General features: G+C 41.6%; 1 protein-coding gene across 1 annotated transcript in view; it reads left to right on the top strand.

The window, feature by feature from the left end:
• The window catches only part of LOC139753507 (uncharacterized), an 84,606-nt gene that overhangs the window by 53,253 nt on the left and 16,568 nt on the right, over window positions 1–14,785 (top strand). Inside the window, 3 exon segments of the mRNA XM_071670156.1 lie at window positions 1,781–1,831; window positions 6,384–6,524; window positions 11,532–11,771. Coding sequence (XP_071526257.1) covers window positions 1,781–1,831; window positions 6,384–6,524; window positions 11,532–11,771 — 432 coding nt within the window.

Genomic DNA, 14,785 nt, shown 5'->3' on the forward strand with positions numbered 1-14,785 from the left:
TGTAAGTTCCTATCTTGTAAGTTATGCAAAATGCACCTGATGTATACAATATGAATTCAGAGCTTGCTTATGTGTACATGTGAGTGAACTTGAATAAATGAAATGCCAAAGTCTTGTTTATGTGCATTTGTAAATGATATCAAAGGTGTTGCTGGACTCACCTGTTCACTGTTACATAGTGAGTGAAAAGTCACCTTGGCAAGGCTATGTCATTGAGAGTACAATCTTGTCATAAAGCATTGCACTCCAGATGAATTCACATTTCCTTGCTTCTGGAAATATCACAGCTTGGGCTGCTTGGAGCATCTGGATAGAGATCCTGAATAACACCAAGACTATCTTTGAAATTGGCCGTGGGGTAATTAGGAATGAATGTTATCGTAGGAGGTGTTACAAACATTTGCAATGTTTTAATCATATTTAAACTTGATTGTGGAGAATTATAGTTATGAACCTTGGTGAAGGCTTTTTTATACATCAGGAATAAATCACCATCATTTGGATTGTTGGATGTTCCTGCTGTTTCATTGCACTAGCAATGGTAGTTCACCTCTGTCGTAACTTTTCTCTTACTATCACATCATACCTTTTACTGAAGTTACTTCAGTTTGATTGGATTATGAGATCATGAGATTATGAGATCATTTCTCCTGGAGAGATTTTGTTGGACAATAAATGCTCACAGAAGTCCATAAAGATTTATTTATGAACTGTAGGAACCACCAAACTCTTCATCTGTATGCTCCTGCTAGCTGCTAGTATTTAAAGTATCAATGTAACCCATCTCCCTGGTGATGCAACCCATGGTTATTTTCTCTCTTGGTTTTCCTTGTGTTAATTTTGGAATCTACCTATAGTATCTTTGTTGGTAAAGAAAAATATACCCCTGAATAAAGCATTACTGTTGTTCACAGTAGCATTGTTACATTTGAGCATTTCTAGATTAAGTGACAAGATTAGCAGTACAGAGAGTCTCCTGTGTCAATATGTTTTCTTTAATCTGTTTGAGAATAAAAAAAATGTGACACCCATTAGAAGCAGTGAAGTGTTTTTATCGAGTGAGAGTAGGTAGAGAAGAGGGTGAGTGGTTCCAAGTTAGGTTATCTGTGTAGCAAGGGTGTGTAATGTCACCATGGCTGTTTAATATGTTTATGGATGGGGTAGTGAGAGAAGTAAATGCAAGAGTTTTGGAGAGAGAGAGAGGCAGTATGCAGTGTGTATGGGATGAGGTGCCTTGGAAAGTGAGTCAGTTGTTGTTTGCTGATGATGCAGCACTAGTGGCAGATTCAAGTGAGAAACTGCAGAAGTTGCTGAGTGAGTTTGGAAGTGTGTGAATGGAGAATGTTGAAAGTAAATGCAAGGATATTGGAGGGAGGAATAGGTATGCAGTCTGTTAGGGGTGAGTCACCTAGAAGGTAAATCAGATGTTTCCTGATGGCGTGGCACTTGTGTCAGATTCAAATGAGAAACTGTGGAAGCTGGTGTCTGAGTTTAGGAGAGTGCAAATGCAAGTAAGGGCAAAGTTATTAGGTTTAGCAGTGAAAAGACACAGGTTACTTGGCATATGAATTTGAATGGAGAAAACTTGGAAGGCATTAAGTTTTGCAGACACCTGGTGCATATACATACAAGATCTACCCCATGCTGATGGAAATAGTCAAAAGATAACTGGACTTAATTAGTTATCTCAAGTGAATATATAACTGTTTTAGAAATAAAATGTTATCCAAAGTGTGCCATTTACACAATGTTAAACTTGATGTTTACTTCTGTTTGACAGGTAAAGTGGTCTGACATATGGGGGTACCAGGAAATAAAGTCTAAACTACAGGTAAGTTAAAATTTTAATAGGATCTTGTCTTCAGTGCAAAAATAGGTTTTGAAATGATGTCAAACCTCTAAAAGAACTAAAAAACCTGTTTTTTCTTTCTCACATCCATATAGCATCAAAAGTACCACTATACTACCAAACATATACTTATTTACTTCCTACCCCAGGAGTCCATTCTATCTATACAAAAGACTCCCAAAGAACTGGAAGACAGCCACATCCACCAAGCAGAACTATAGGTCATAAAATGTAATGATGTTGTGGGTGTATCTTTATATGAAGAATGCAGGGCATCTGAGCAGTAAGTATTTGGTGTCTACATTGTGGTTGCTGCATCATGGGCATGATGGAGTCCTGGCATATCTCGAATTGGTATTTGTAGTAATGTTGGGTTGGGCGACGTCCAGAGCATAGACAGGAAAGTTAACTCATGTTTGGCGATTGTGGTTTCTGATGGATGTATGACTGGTAGGTCAGTGTTTATGGGTATATATATGAAGGTGAAATCGGACTTCACTAGGAGTTCATACAATTTTATTTAATGTGATTTTTCTATACATGTGGCAAGACATGTTTCATGGAGACAATCCACCTCGTCAGGTGCCAGTACTTAACAGAGTAATTTAAATCCCAACATCACACTTGATTCCCACCTTCCAACACCAATCTATATAGACCAAGCACTGTCTGCTTTGTCTGGCTGTAACCATTGTAAAGGAGAGTGATTAAGGGGTGGTTCATATGGTGGGGGTTGACCTGGGTAGCTGGGTGTCTTGAACAGCTTTTTTTATGTTATTGTTTTATCAATTCTCATAATGATTTGGTTAATGCTAGGATGGGCTTTAAAATTACCTAGGGACAAATTAAAGTTCTTAGTATTAGCATTTAAGACGGATTCAGTGACGTTGCATGTGGCATAATTAGCAGAGGGATATAGAATAACAGGATTTTCAAGACCCATGGGGTGATAATTTTCATGACAGTGTTTAGCGATCACATTTTTGTGGTCATCCCTGCATACTGAATGATGGTGCCAATAATACCCCCGTTACAGTTTTACCTGTCCGGCCTATATGAATATCTTTACATTCCTTGCATTTGACGGCGTGAACACTCCCAATCGTTGCATGATTTGGCCTACTGTTTATTAAGGTCTTACTGATGGTGTTATTGTACTGGAAAGCAACATTACAAGCACTGTTTTTTAAAACATGTCTTAGATTAGCTAAGTTGGGAGAATAGGGAAACTCTAAACATTTAGACATCCTTATTTGTCACATTTTTGTTACAAGAAGTGCGTTTTCACCAAACTATCATCACGGACTATTTTGATCATCATATCTACTGGGTTTCAGTGCATTACACAAGACAGCTAGAGAATGAGTGTGAACGAATGTGTCCTTTTTTATCTGTTTTCCTGGCACTACCTTGCTGAAGCAGGGATAGCAATGCTGTTTCCTGTGGGGAGTAGTAGTGACAGGAATGGATGAAGGCAAGTAAGTATGAATATGTACATGTGTATATATTCATGTATGTAGGTTTGCGGCAGGGGTGTGTGATGTCTCCATGGTTGTTTCATTTGTTTATGGATGGGGTTGTTAGGGAGGTGAATGCAAGAGTTTTGGAAAGAGGGGCAAGTATGAAGTCTGTTGGGGATGAGAGAGCTGGGGAAGTGAGTCAGTTGTTGTTCGCTGATGATACAGCGCTGGTGGCTGATTCATGTGAGAAACTGCAAAAGCTGGTGACTGAGTTTGGTAAAGTGTGTGAAAGAAGAAAGTTAAGAGTAAATGTGAATAAGAGCAAGGTAATAAGGTACAGTAGGGTTGAGGGTCAAGTCAATTGGGAGGTAAGTTTGAATGGAGAAAAACTGGAGGAAGTAAAGTGTTTAGATATCTGGGAGTGGATCTGGCAGCGGATGGAACCATGGAAGCGGAAGTGGATCATAGGGTGGGGGAGGGGGCGAAAATCCTGGGAGCCTTGAAGAATGTGTGGAAGTCGAGAACATTATCTCGGAAAGCAAAAATGGGTATGTTTGAAGGAATAGTGGTTCCAACAATGTTGTATGGTTGCGAGGCATGGGCTATGGATAGAGTTGTGCGCAGAAGGATGGATGTGCTGGAAATGAGATGTTTGAGGACAATGTGTGGTGTGAGGTGGTTTGATCGAGTAAGTAACGTAAGGGTAAGAGAGATGTGTGGAAATAAAAAGAGCATGGTTGAGAGAGCAGAAGAGGGTGTTTTGAAATGGTTTGGGCACATGGAGAGAATGAGTGAGGAAAGATTGACCAAGAGGATATATGTGTCGGAGGTGGAGGGAACGAGGAGAAATGGGAGACCAAATTGAAGGTGGAAAGATGGAGTGAAAAAGATTTTGTGTGATCGGGGCCTGAACATGCAGGAGGGTGAAAGGAGGGCAAGGAATAGAGTGAATTGGATCGATGTGGTATACCGGGGTTGACATGCTGTCAGTGGATTGAATCAGGGCATGTGAAGCGTCTGGGGTAAACCATGGAAAGCTGTTTAGGTATGTATATTTGCGTGTGTGGACGTATGTATATACATGTGTAGGGGGGTGGGTTGGGCCATTTCTTTCGTCTGTTTCCTTGCGCTACCTCGCAAACGCGGGAGACAGTGGCAAAGCAAAAAAAAAAAAAGAAAAAAAGTATATATTCATATATCTGTGTATGTATATGTATGTACATGTTGATATATTTGTGTATTCATATGTGTGTATATGGGCATTTATGTATGTATACATGTATATGAGTGGATGGGCCATTCTTCGTCTGTTTCCTGGTGCTACCTCGCTGATGTCAGAAACAATGATTAAATGATATTTATTTATTTATGTATGTTTGAGGACAATATGTGGTGTGAGGTGGTTTGATCGAGTAAGTAATGAAAGGGTGAGAGAGATGTATGATAATAAAGAGAGTGTGGTTGAGAGAGCAGAAGAGGGTGTTTTGAAATGGTTTGGTCACATGGAGAAAATGAGTGAGGAAAGATTGACAAAGAGGATATATGTGTCAGAGGTGGAGGGAACGAGGAGAAGTAGGATACCAAATTGGAAGTGGAAGGATGGAGTGAAAAAGATTTTGAGTGATCGGGGCCTGAACATGCAGGGTTGTGTAAGGCGTGCAAGGAATAGAGTGAATTGGAACAATGTGGTATACTGGGGTCGACGTGCTGTCAGTCGATTGAACCAGGGCATGTGAAGCATCTGGGGTAAACCATGGAAAGTTCTGTGAGGCCTGGATGTGGAAAGGGAGCTGTGGTTTTGGTGCATTATACATGACAGCTAGAGACTGTCCTGAGCACACCTTAAATTTCCAGTCTTTTGCTATCTTGTACTCTCTATTCATTTTTTTTTTTTTTTTTTTTGCTTTGCCGCTGTCTCCCGTGTTTGCAAGGTAGCGCAAGGAAATAGATGAAAGAAATGGCCCAACCCACCTCCATACACATGTATATACATACGTCCACACACGCAAATATACATACCTACACAGCTTTCCATGGTTTACCCCTGACTCTTCACATGCCCTGATTCAATCCACTGACAGCACGTCAACCCCAGTATACCACATCGATCCAATTCACTCTATTCCTTGCCCTCCTTTCACCCTCCTGCATGTTCAGGCCCCGCTCACACAAAATCTTTTTCACTCCATCTTTCCACCTCCAATTTGGTCTCCCATTTCTCATTCCCTCCACCTCCGACACATATATCCTCTTGATCAATCTTTCCTCACTCATTCTCTCCATGTGCCCAAATCATTTCAAAACACCCTCTTCTGCTCTCTCACCACGCTCTTTTTATTTCCACACATCTCTCTCACCCTTACGTTACTTACTCGATCAAACCACCTCACACCACACATTGTCCTCAAACATCTCATTTCCAGCACATCCATCCTCCTGCGCACAACTCTATCCATAGCCCACGCCTCGCAACCATACAACATTGTTGGAACCACTATTCCTTCAAACATACCCATTTTTGCTTTCCGAGATAATGTTCTCGACCTCCACACATTCTTCAAGGCTCCCAGAATTTTCGCCCCCTCCCCCACCCTATGATCCTCTTCCGCTTCCATGGTTCCATCCGCTGCCAGATCCACTCCCAGATATCTAAAACACTTTACTTCCTCCAGTTTTTCTCCGTTCAAACTTACCTCCCAATTGACTTGACCCTCAACCCTACTGTACCTAATAACCTTGCTCTTATTCACATTTACTCTTAACTTTCTTCTTTCACACACTTTACCAAACTCAGTCACCAGCTTCTGCAGTTTCTCACATGAATCAGCCACCAGCGCTGTATCATCAGCGAACAACAACTGACTCACTCCCAAGCTCTCTCATCCCCAACAGACTTCATACTTGCCCCTCTTTCCAAAACTCTTGCATTCACCTCCCTAACAACCCCATCCATAAACAAATTATAATGTAAAAATATTAGATCTCCATAAAGGAATCTTTCATCTGCATTTTTTGATCATATTAATTTTCAAGGTCATCTTCAATTTTGACACTAATATAAAACTTTATTGTAGGCAATGATTCAGCGGCATACTAGTGAACCTGAGAAATATCCGCTGAAAGGACTATTTTTATATGGGCCTCCAGGATGTTCAAAGACCATGTTTGTCAGAGCCTTAGTAAATGAGTCAAGCTTCAACTTCTTCCCTCTCAAGGTTTGTAAGGCAATGTGTTTACATTTACAATTTAAGTTCAGTATACTTTGAGGAATAATAACAAAGGGAATACAGGTATATTTATACTGTACTTAGTTGTATTGAGTGTATGGATAATATATATGAGAATGTTATCCCTGAGGATAGGGAAGAAAGAATACTGCCCATGAAGTCACCGCATATTGTAGAAGGTGACTAAGAGGGATGGGAGTGGTTTGCTGGAAATCCTTCCTTCCTTTATTACTTTCCAAAAGAAGGAACAGAGCAAGTTCTTGTTGCTACCTCACTCATGCAGGAAATGGCAAGCATGTATGAAAGAAAAATATGTCAGAATATATTTTTATGGCTGCAGAAATTAGTCTGAGTTTACCAGTGCAATTTAACATGCTCAGTTCCTAATTTGATTTCAGCAAAGACAGCTGAGGTTTTTAACATGTTTGGGAAAGAAATGATCATAAGGGAATTACTTCAGTGTTCAGTTATCCCCTCCTTAAAAAAGGAAAGAGCAAAACAGTTGAAAAGCCAAACACGATTTATTAATGTCTTATTGTAAGATGGTGGAATGTACTGAGAAGTAAAGACACTAAGTAAGTGTGTTGAATTAAGCAGTCTTCACACTCTGAGGATGTTGTGAATGTTAAAAGTAAATGGCAAGCTAGATGACTTGGAAGCCTGAAGGACTAACAAACTACAGAGGATAAAGAAAGCTGTTGAAGTATGGCATTCCTCCTTCAGCAGGGATTGCTATTTTGAGACAGTGCTTTGTCAAATAAGGCTAAGTCATACTACATTGACCCATGGGCACTTAATGGAGAAAAGACCTGCCCCAGTATGTGACTCCTGCAGTTTCACTATTACTGCAGAACATGTGCTACATGAATGTAAACAAAGTACTGTTTTCATATTTGAATATATATGTTTTTTGGGAACCATTTTATTATACCAGCAGATTCAAGATCCACAGGCCCACATCTGCTCTCTGCTATGGAGTGCTGATACACCCTCCCTACCACTACCACTCCCTCCCTCCTTGGCTACCACACCCTCCCTCCCTGGCCACCAAATCCTCCCTCACCACCATTGTTTCCTCCTTCCAAGGTTACTATGCCCTCTTTCACCACCAGCACTATCTCCCTCCCTTGCAACTGCTTTCGGAACAGTGAAATGGCATTGTTCAGTGGTATAATTACACACCATCACCATTTTCCCCTTTCATACTTCCCATGCTGGTGGCATAACCTTTCTGCTCTGTTATAAAATAATTTCATGAAAATATGTCATCCTTGCATCCAGCAGTTTCTATCATTCCAAGAAAATGTATGAATAATTAGCAGCTGTGTGTGGGGGTTAATTGTAATGCATTTGACATCTTCCTCAGTATGTCTGCATATAGACAGACTTAACTTAGACAGAAGTGAATTTATTAGCATGAATGATAACATTTCTGTTGTAGTATTTCCCATAGGTCTCCTCATGGTTTCCTTTGGCTGTTTCATATGACCAAATTCAGCAATTGACAGCATAATGTCCCCTGTACATCATATTGCCCCAGTTTCACTATATCATGCATGCCTTCCACCCTCTTGCATGTTTAGGCTACAACCACTGAAAATACTCTTCACTCTATCATACCATTCCCAGTTTGGTCTCATGTTCTCTTTTCACCTTGACTTCTGACATTATTATTATTATTACATTTATTATTATTATTATTATTATTATTATTATTATTATTATTATTATTATTAGGGTGGGGGAGGGGGCGAAAATTCTGGGAGCATTGAAGAATGTGTGGAAGTCGAGAATATTATCTCGGAAAGCAAAAATGGGTATGTTTGAAGGAATAGTGGTTCCAACAATGTTGTATGGTTGCGAGGCGTGGGCTATGGATAGAGTTGTTCGGAGGAGGGTGGATGTGCTGGAAATGAGATGTTTGAGGACAATGTGTGGTGTGAGGTGATTTGATCGAGTAAGTAATGTAAGGGTAAGAGAGATGTGTGGAAATAAAAAGAGCGTGGTTGAGAGAGCAGAAGAGGGTGTTTTGAAATGGTTTGGGCACATGGAGAGAATGAGTGAGGAAAGATTGACCAAGAGGATATATGTGTCGGAGGTGGAGGGAACAAGGAGAAGTGGGAGACCAAATTGGAGGTGGAAAGATGGAGTGAAAAAGATTTTGAGTGATCGAGGCCTGAACATGCAGGAGGGTGAAAGGCGGGCAAGGAATAGAGTGAATTGGATCGATGTGGTATACCGGGGTTGACGTGCTGTCAGTGGATTGAATCAGGGCATGTGAAGCGTCTGGGGTAAACCATGGAAGGTTGTGTGGGGCCTGGATGTGGAAAGGGAGCTGTGGTTTCGGACATTATTGCATGACAGCTGGAGACTGAGTGTAAACGAATGGGGCCTTTGTTGTCTTTTCCTAGCGCTACCTCGCACACATGAGGGGTGAGGGGGATGGTATTCCATGTGTGGCAAGGTGGCGATGGGAATGAATAAAGGCAGACTGTGTGAATTGTGTGCATGGATATATATGTATGTGTTTGTGTGTGTATATATATGTGTACATTGAAATGTATAGGTATGTATATTTGCGTGTGTGGACGTGTGTGTATATACATGTGTATGGGGGTGGGTTGGGCCATTTCTTTCTTCTGTTTCCTTGCGCTACCTCGCAAATGCGGGAGACAGTGACAAAGCAAAATAAATAAATCAATAAATTTTTTTTTTTTTTTTTTTTGCTTTGTCGCTGTCTCCCGCGTTTGCGAGGTAGCGCAAGGAAACAGACGAAAGAAATGGCCCAACCCACCCCCATACACATGTATATACATACGTCCACACACGCAAATATACATACCTACACAGCTTTCCATGGTTTACCCCAGACGCTTCACATGCCTTGATTCAATCCACTGACAGCACGTCAACCCCGGTATACCACATCGCTCCAATTCACTCTATTCCTTGCCCTCCTTTCACCCTCCTGCATGTTCAGGCCCCGATCACACAAAATCTTTTTCACTCCATCTTTCCACCTCCAATTTGGTCTCCCTCTTCTCCTCGTTCCCTCCACCTCTGACACATATATCCTCTTGGTCAATCTTTCCTCACTCATTCTCTCCATGTGACCAAACCATTTCAAAACACCCTCTTCTGCTCTCTCAACCACGCTCTTTTTATTTCCACACATCTCTCTTACCCTTACGTTACTTACTCGATCAAACCACCTCACACCACACATTGTCCTCAAACATCTCATTTCCAGCACATCCATCCTCCTGCGCACAACTCTATCCATAGTCCACGCCTCGCAACCATACAACATTGTTGGAACCACTATTCCTTCAAACATACCCATTTTTGCTTTCCGAGATAATGTTCTCGACTTCCACACATTCTTCAAGGCTCCCAGAATTTTCGCCCCCTCCCCCACCCTATGATCCACTTCCGCTTCCATGGTTCCATCCGCTGCCAGATCCACTCCCAGATATCTAAAACACTTCACTTCCTCCAGTTTTATTATTATTATTATTATTAATTTGTTTAATTTGTTTGTGGATGGGGTTGTTAGGGAGGTGAATGCAAGAGTTTTGGAAAGAGGGGCAAGTATGCAGTCTGTTGTGGATGAGAGAGCTTGGGAAGTGAGTCAGTTGTTGTTTGCTGATGATACAGTGCTGGTGGCTGATTCATGTGAGAAACTGCAGAAGCTGGTGACCGAGTTTGGTAAAGTGTGTGAAAGAAGAAAGTTAAGAGTAAATGTGAATAAGAGCAAGGTTATTAGGTACAGTAGGGTTGAGGGTCAAGTCAATTGGGAGGTAAGTTTGAATGGAGAAAAACTGGAGGAAGTAAAGTGTTTTAGATATCTGGGAATGGATCTGGCAGCGGATGGAACCATGGAAGTGGAAGTGAATCATAGGGTGGGGGAGGAGGGCGAAAATCCTGGGAGCCTTGAAGAATGTTTGGAAGTTGAGAACATTATCTCCGAAAGCAAAAATGGCTATGTTTGAAGGAATAGCGGTTCCAACAATTTTGTATGGTTGCGAGGCATGGGCTATGGATAGAGTTGTGCACAGGAGGGTGGATGTGCTGGAAATGAGATGTTTGAGGACAATATGTGGTGTGAGGTGGTTTGATCGAGTAAGTAATGTAAGGGTAAGAGAGATGTGTGGAAATAAAAAGGTGTGGTTGAGAGAGCAGAAGAGGGTGTTTTGAAATGGTTTGGTCACATGGAGAGAATGAGTGAGGAAAGATTGACCAAGAGGATATATGTGTCGGAGGTGGAGGGAATGAGGAGAAGTGGGAGACCAAATTGGAGGAGGAAAGATGGAGTGAAAAAGATTTTGAGTGATTGGGGCCTGAACATGCAGGAGGGTGAAAGGCGGGCAATGAATAGAGTGAATTGGATCGATGTGGTACACCGGGGTTGACGTGCTGTCAATGGATTGAATCAGGGCATGTGAAGCGTCTGGGGTAAACCATGGAAAGTTCTGTGGGGCCTGGATGTGGAAAGGGAGCTGTGGTTTCGGGCATTATTACATGACAGCTAGAGACTGAGTGTGAACGAATGGGGCCTTTGTTGTCTTTTCCTAGCGCTACCTCGCACACATGAGGGGGGAGGGGGATGTTATTCCATGTGTGGCGAGGTGGCGATGGGAATAAATAAAGGCAGACAGTATGAATTATGTACATGTGTCTGTCTGTGTATATGTATGTGTACGTTGAGATGTATAGGTATGTATATTTGCGTGTGTGGACATGTGTGTATATACATGTGTATGGGGGTGGGTTGGGCCGTTTCTTTCGTCTGTTTCCTTGCGCTACCTCGCAAATGCGGGAGACAGTGACAAAGCAAAATAGAAAAAATAATTATTATTATTATTATTATTATTATTATTATTATCATTATTATCATTATCATTCTTGCTATTATTATTATTATCTTGATTGAAAATAAGCTTTTAACAGGTTGTGTTTGATCATATTATATTTTTCCTTAACTTTCTATTTCAGTGCTCTGATCTATTGTCTAAATATGTTGGTGAAACTGAAAAGTCTCTCAATAAAGTGTTCAGTCGTGCACTTCAGGCAGCACCCTCAATCATATTCATGGATGAAGTGGACAGTTTATGTGGTGATCGTGGGAGCAGCAGTGGTCTGGTGTCAGAGCTCCTCTCACTGATGCTGCGGATATCCCAAGCAGGAGATATATTGGTTATTGGAGCAACCAACAGACCTCATGCAATGGATGAGGTACACGTTTTCTTGCTGTTGTTTCCAAGATTCATAAAATTCTATTTTTCTTTATTTCTATGCATGATTTAAAGTTAATAAGTTTATAAAAAATTACAGAGGTATAAGTTTGTTGAGTATTCCTGGTAAATTAATAGGGAGGGTATTGATTTAGAGGGTGAAGGCATGTACAGAGCATCAGATTGGGGGGGAAAAGATGGGTTTCAGAAAATGGTAAGGATGTGTGGATCAGGGTTTGCTTTGAAGAATGTAAAGTGAAAATACTTAGAAAAGCAAATGGGTTTTATTAGCATTTAGGGGTCTGGAGAAAGGGAATATAAGTTGATAGAGATGCTCGTGGAAGGATTAAGAATATATGGTGGGGAGGCAAGTTGTTAAAAAGCAGTGAAAAGTTTTTATCGAGATGTAAGCATTTGTAAGTGTAGGGAAAAGAGGAAAAAGATTGGTTTTTAGTGAATGTAGGTTTTTCGGCAGGGGTTTGATTTTCCATGGTTGTTTTTTGTTTATGGATGGGGTTGTTTGGGAGGTAAATGCAAGAGTTTTGGAAAGAGGGGCAAGTATGAAGTCTGTTGGGGATGAGAGAGCTGGGGAAGTGAGTCAGTTGTTGTTCGCTGATGATACAGCGCTGGTGGCTGATTCATGTGAGAAACTGCAAAAGCTGGTGACTGAGTTTGGTAAAGTGTGTGAAAGAAGAAAGTTAAGAGTAAATGTGAATAAGAGCAAGGTAATAAGGTACAGTAGGGTTGAGGGTCAAGTCAATTGGGAGGTAAGTTTGAATGGAGAAAAACTGGAGGAAGTAAAGTGTTTAGATATCTGGGAGTGGATCTGGCAGCGGATGGAACCATGGAAGCGGAAGTGGATCATAGGGTGGGGGAGGGGGCGAAAATCCTGGGAGCCTTGAAGAATGTGTGGAAGTCGAGAACATTATCTCGGAAAGCAAAAATGGGTATGTTTGAAGGAATAGTGGTTCCAACAATGTTGTATGGTTGCGAGGCATGGGCTATGGATAGAGTTGTGCGCAGAAGGATGGATGTGCTGGAAATGAGATGTTTGAGGACAATGTGTGGTGTGAGGTAGTTTGATCGAGTAAGTAACGTAAGGGTAAGAGAGATGTGTGGAAATAAAAAGAGCGTGGTTGAGAGAGCAGAAGAGGGTGTTTTGAAATGGTTTGGGCACATGGAGAGAATGAGTGAGGAAAGATTGACCAAGAGGATATATGTGTCGGAGGTGGAGGGAACGAGGAGAAATGGGAGACCAAATTGAAGGTGGAAAGATGGAGTGAAAAAGATTTTGTGTGATCGGGGCCTGAACATGCAGGAGGGTGAAAGGAGGGCAAGGAATAGAGTGAATTGGATCGATGTGGTATACCGGGGTTGACATGCTGTCAGTGGATTGAATCAGGGCATGTGAAGCGTCTGGGGTAAACCATGGAAAGCTGTTTAGGTATGTATATTTGCGTGTGTGGACGTATGTATATACATGTGTAGGGGGGTGGGTTGGGCCATTTCTTTCGTCTGTTTCCTTGCGCTACCTCGCAAACGCGGGAGACAGTGGCAAAGCAAAAAAAAAAAAAAAGAAAAAAAGTATATATTCATATATCTGTGTATGTATATGTATGTACATGTTGATATATTTGTGTATTCATATGTGTGTATATGGGCATTTATGTATGTATACATGTATATGAGTGGATGGGCCATTCTTCGTCTGTTTCCTGGTGCTACCTCGCTGATGTCAGAAACAATGATTAAATGATATTTATTTATTTATGTATGTTTGAGGACAATATGTGGTGTGAGGTGGTTTGATCGAGTAAGTAATGAAAGGGTGAGAGAGATGTATGATAATAAAGAGAGTGTGGTTGAGAGAGCAGAAGAGGGTGTTTTGAAATGGTTTGGTCACATGGAGAAAATGAGTGAGGAAAGATTGACAAAGAGGATATATGTGTCAGAGGTGGAGGGAACGAGGAGAAGTAGGATACCAAATTGGAAGTGGAAGGATGGAGTGAAAAAGATTTTGAGTGATCGGGGCCTGAACATGCAGGGTTGTGTAAGGCGTGCAAGGAATAGAGTGAATTGGAACAATGTGGTATACTGGGGTCGACGTGCTGTCAGTCGATTGAACCAGGGCATGTGAAGCATCTGGGGTAAACCATGGAAAGTTCTGTGAGGCCTGGATGTGGAAAGGGAGCTGTGGTTTTGGTGCATTATACATGACAGCTAGAGACTGTCCTGAGCACACCTTAAATTTCCAGTCTTTTGCTATCTTGTACTCTCTATTCATTTTTTTTTTTTTTTTTTTTGCTTTGCCGCTGTCTCCCGCGTTTGCAAGGTAGCGCAAGGAAACAGATGAAAGAAATGGCCCAACCCACCTCCATACACATGTATATACATACGTCCACACACGCAAATATACATACCTACACAGCTTTCCATGGTTTACCCCTGACTCTTCACATGCCCTGATTCAATCCACTGACAGCACGTCAACCCCAGTATACCACATCGATCCAATTCACTCTATTCCTTGCCCTCCTTTCACCCTCCTGCATGTTCAGGCCCCGCTCACACAAAATCTTTTTCACTCCATCTTTCCACCTCCAATTTGGTCTCCCATTTCTCATTCCCTCCACCTCCGACACATATATCCTCTTGATCAATCTTTCCTCACTCATTCTCTCCATGTGCCCAAATCATTTCAAAACACCCTCTTCTGCTCTCTCACCACGCTCTTTTTATTTCCACACATCTCTCTCACCCTTACGTTACTTACTCGATCAAACCACCTCACACCACACATTGTCCTCAAACATCTCATTTCCAGCACATCCATCCTCCTGCGCACAACTCTATCCATAGCCCACGCCTCGCAACCATACAACATTGTTGGAACCACTATTCCTTCAAACATACCCATTTTTGCTTTCCGAGATAATGTTCTCGACCTCCACACATTCTTCAAGGCTCCCAGAATTTTCGCCCCCTCCCCCACCCTATGATCCTCTTCCGCTTCCA

This window comes from Panulirus ornatus, chromosome 14 (genome assembly GCF_036320965.1).
Source record: "Panulirus ornatus isolate Po-2019 chromosome 14, ASM3632096v1, whole genome shotgun sequence".
In the NCBI taxonomy this organism is placed as follows: domain Eukaryota; kingdom Metazoa; phylum Arthropoda; class Malacostraca; order Decapoda; family Palinuridae; genus Panulirus; species Panulirus ornatus.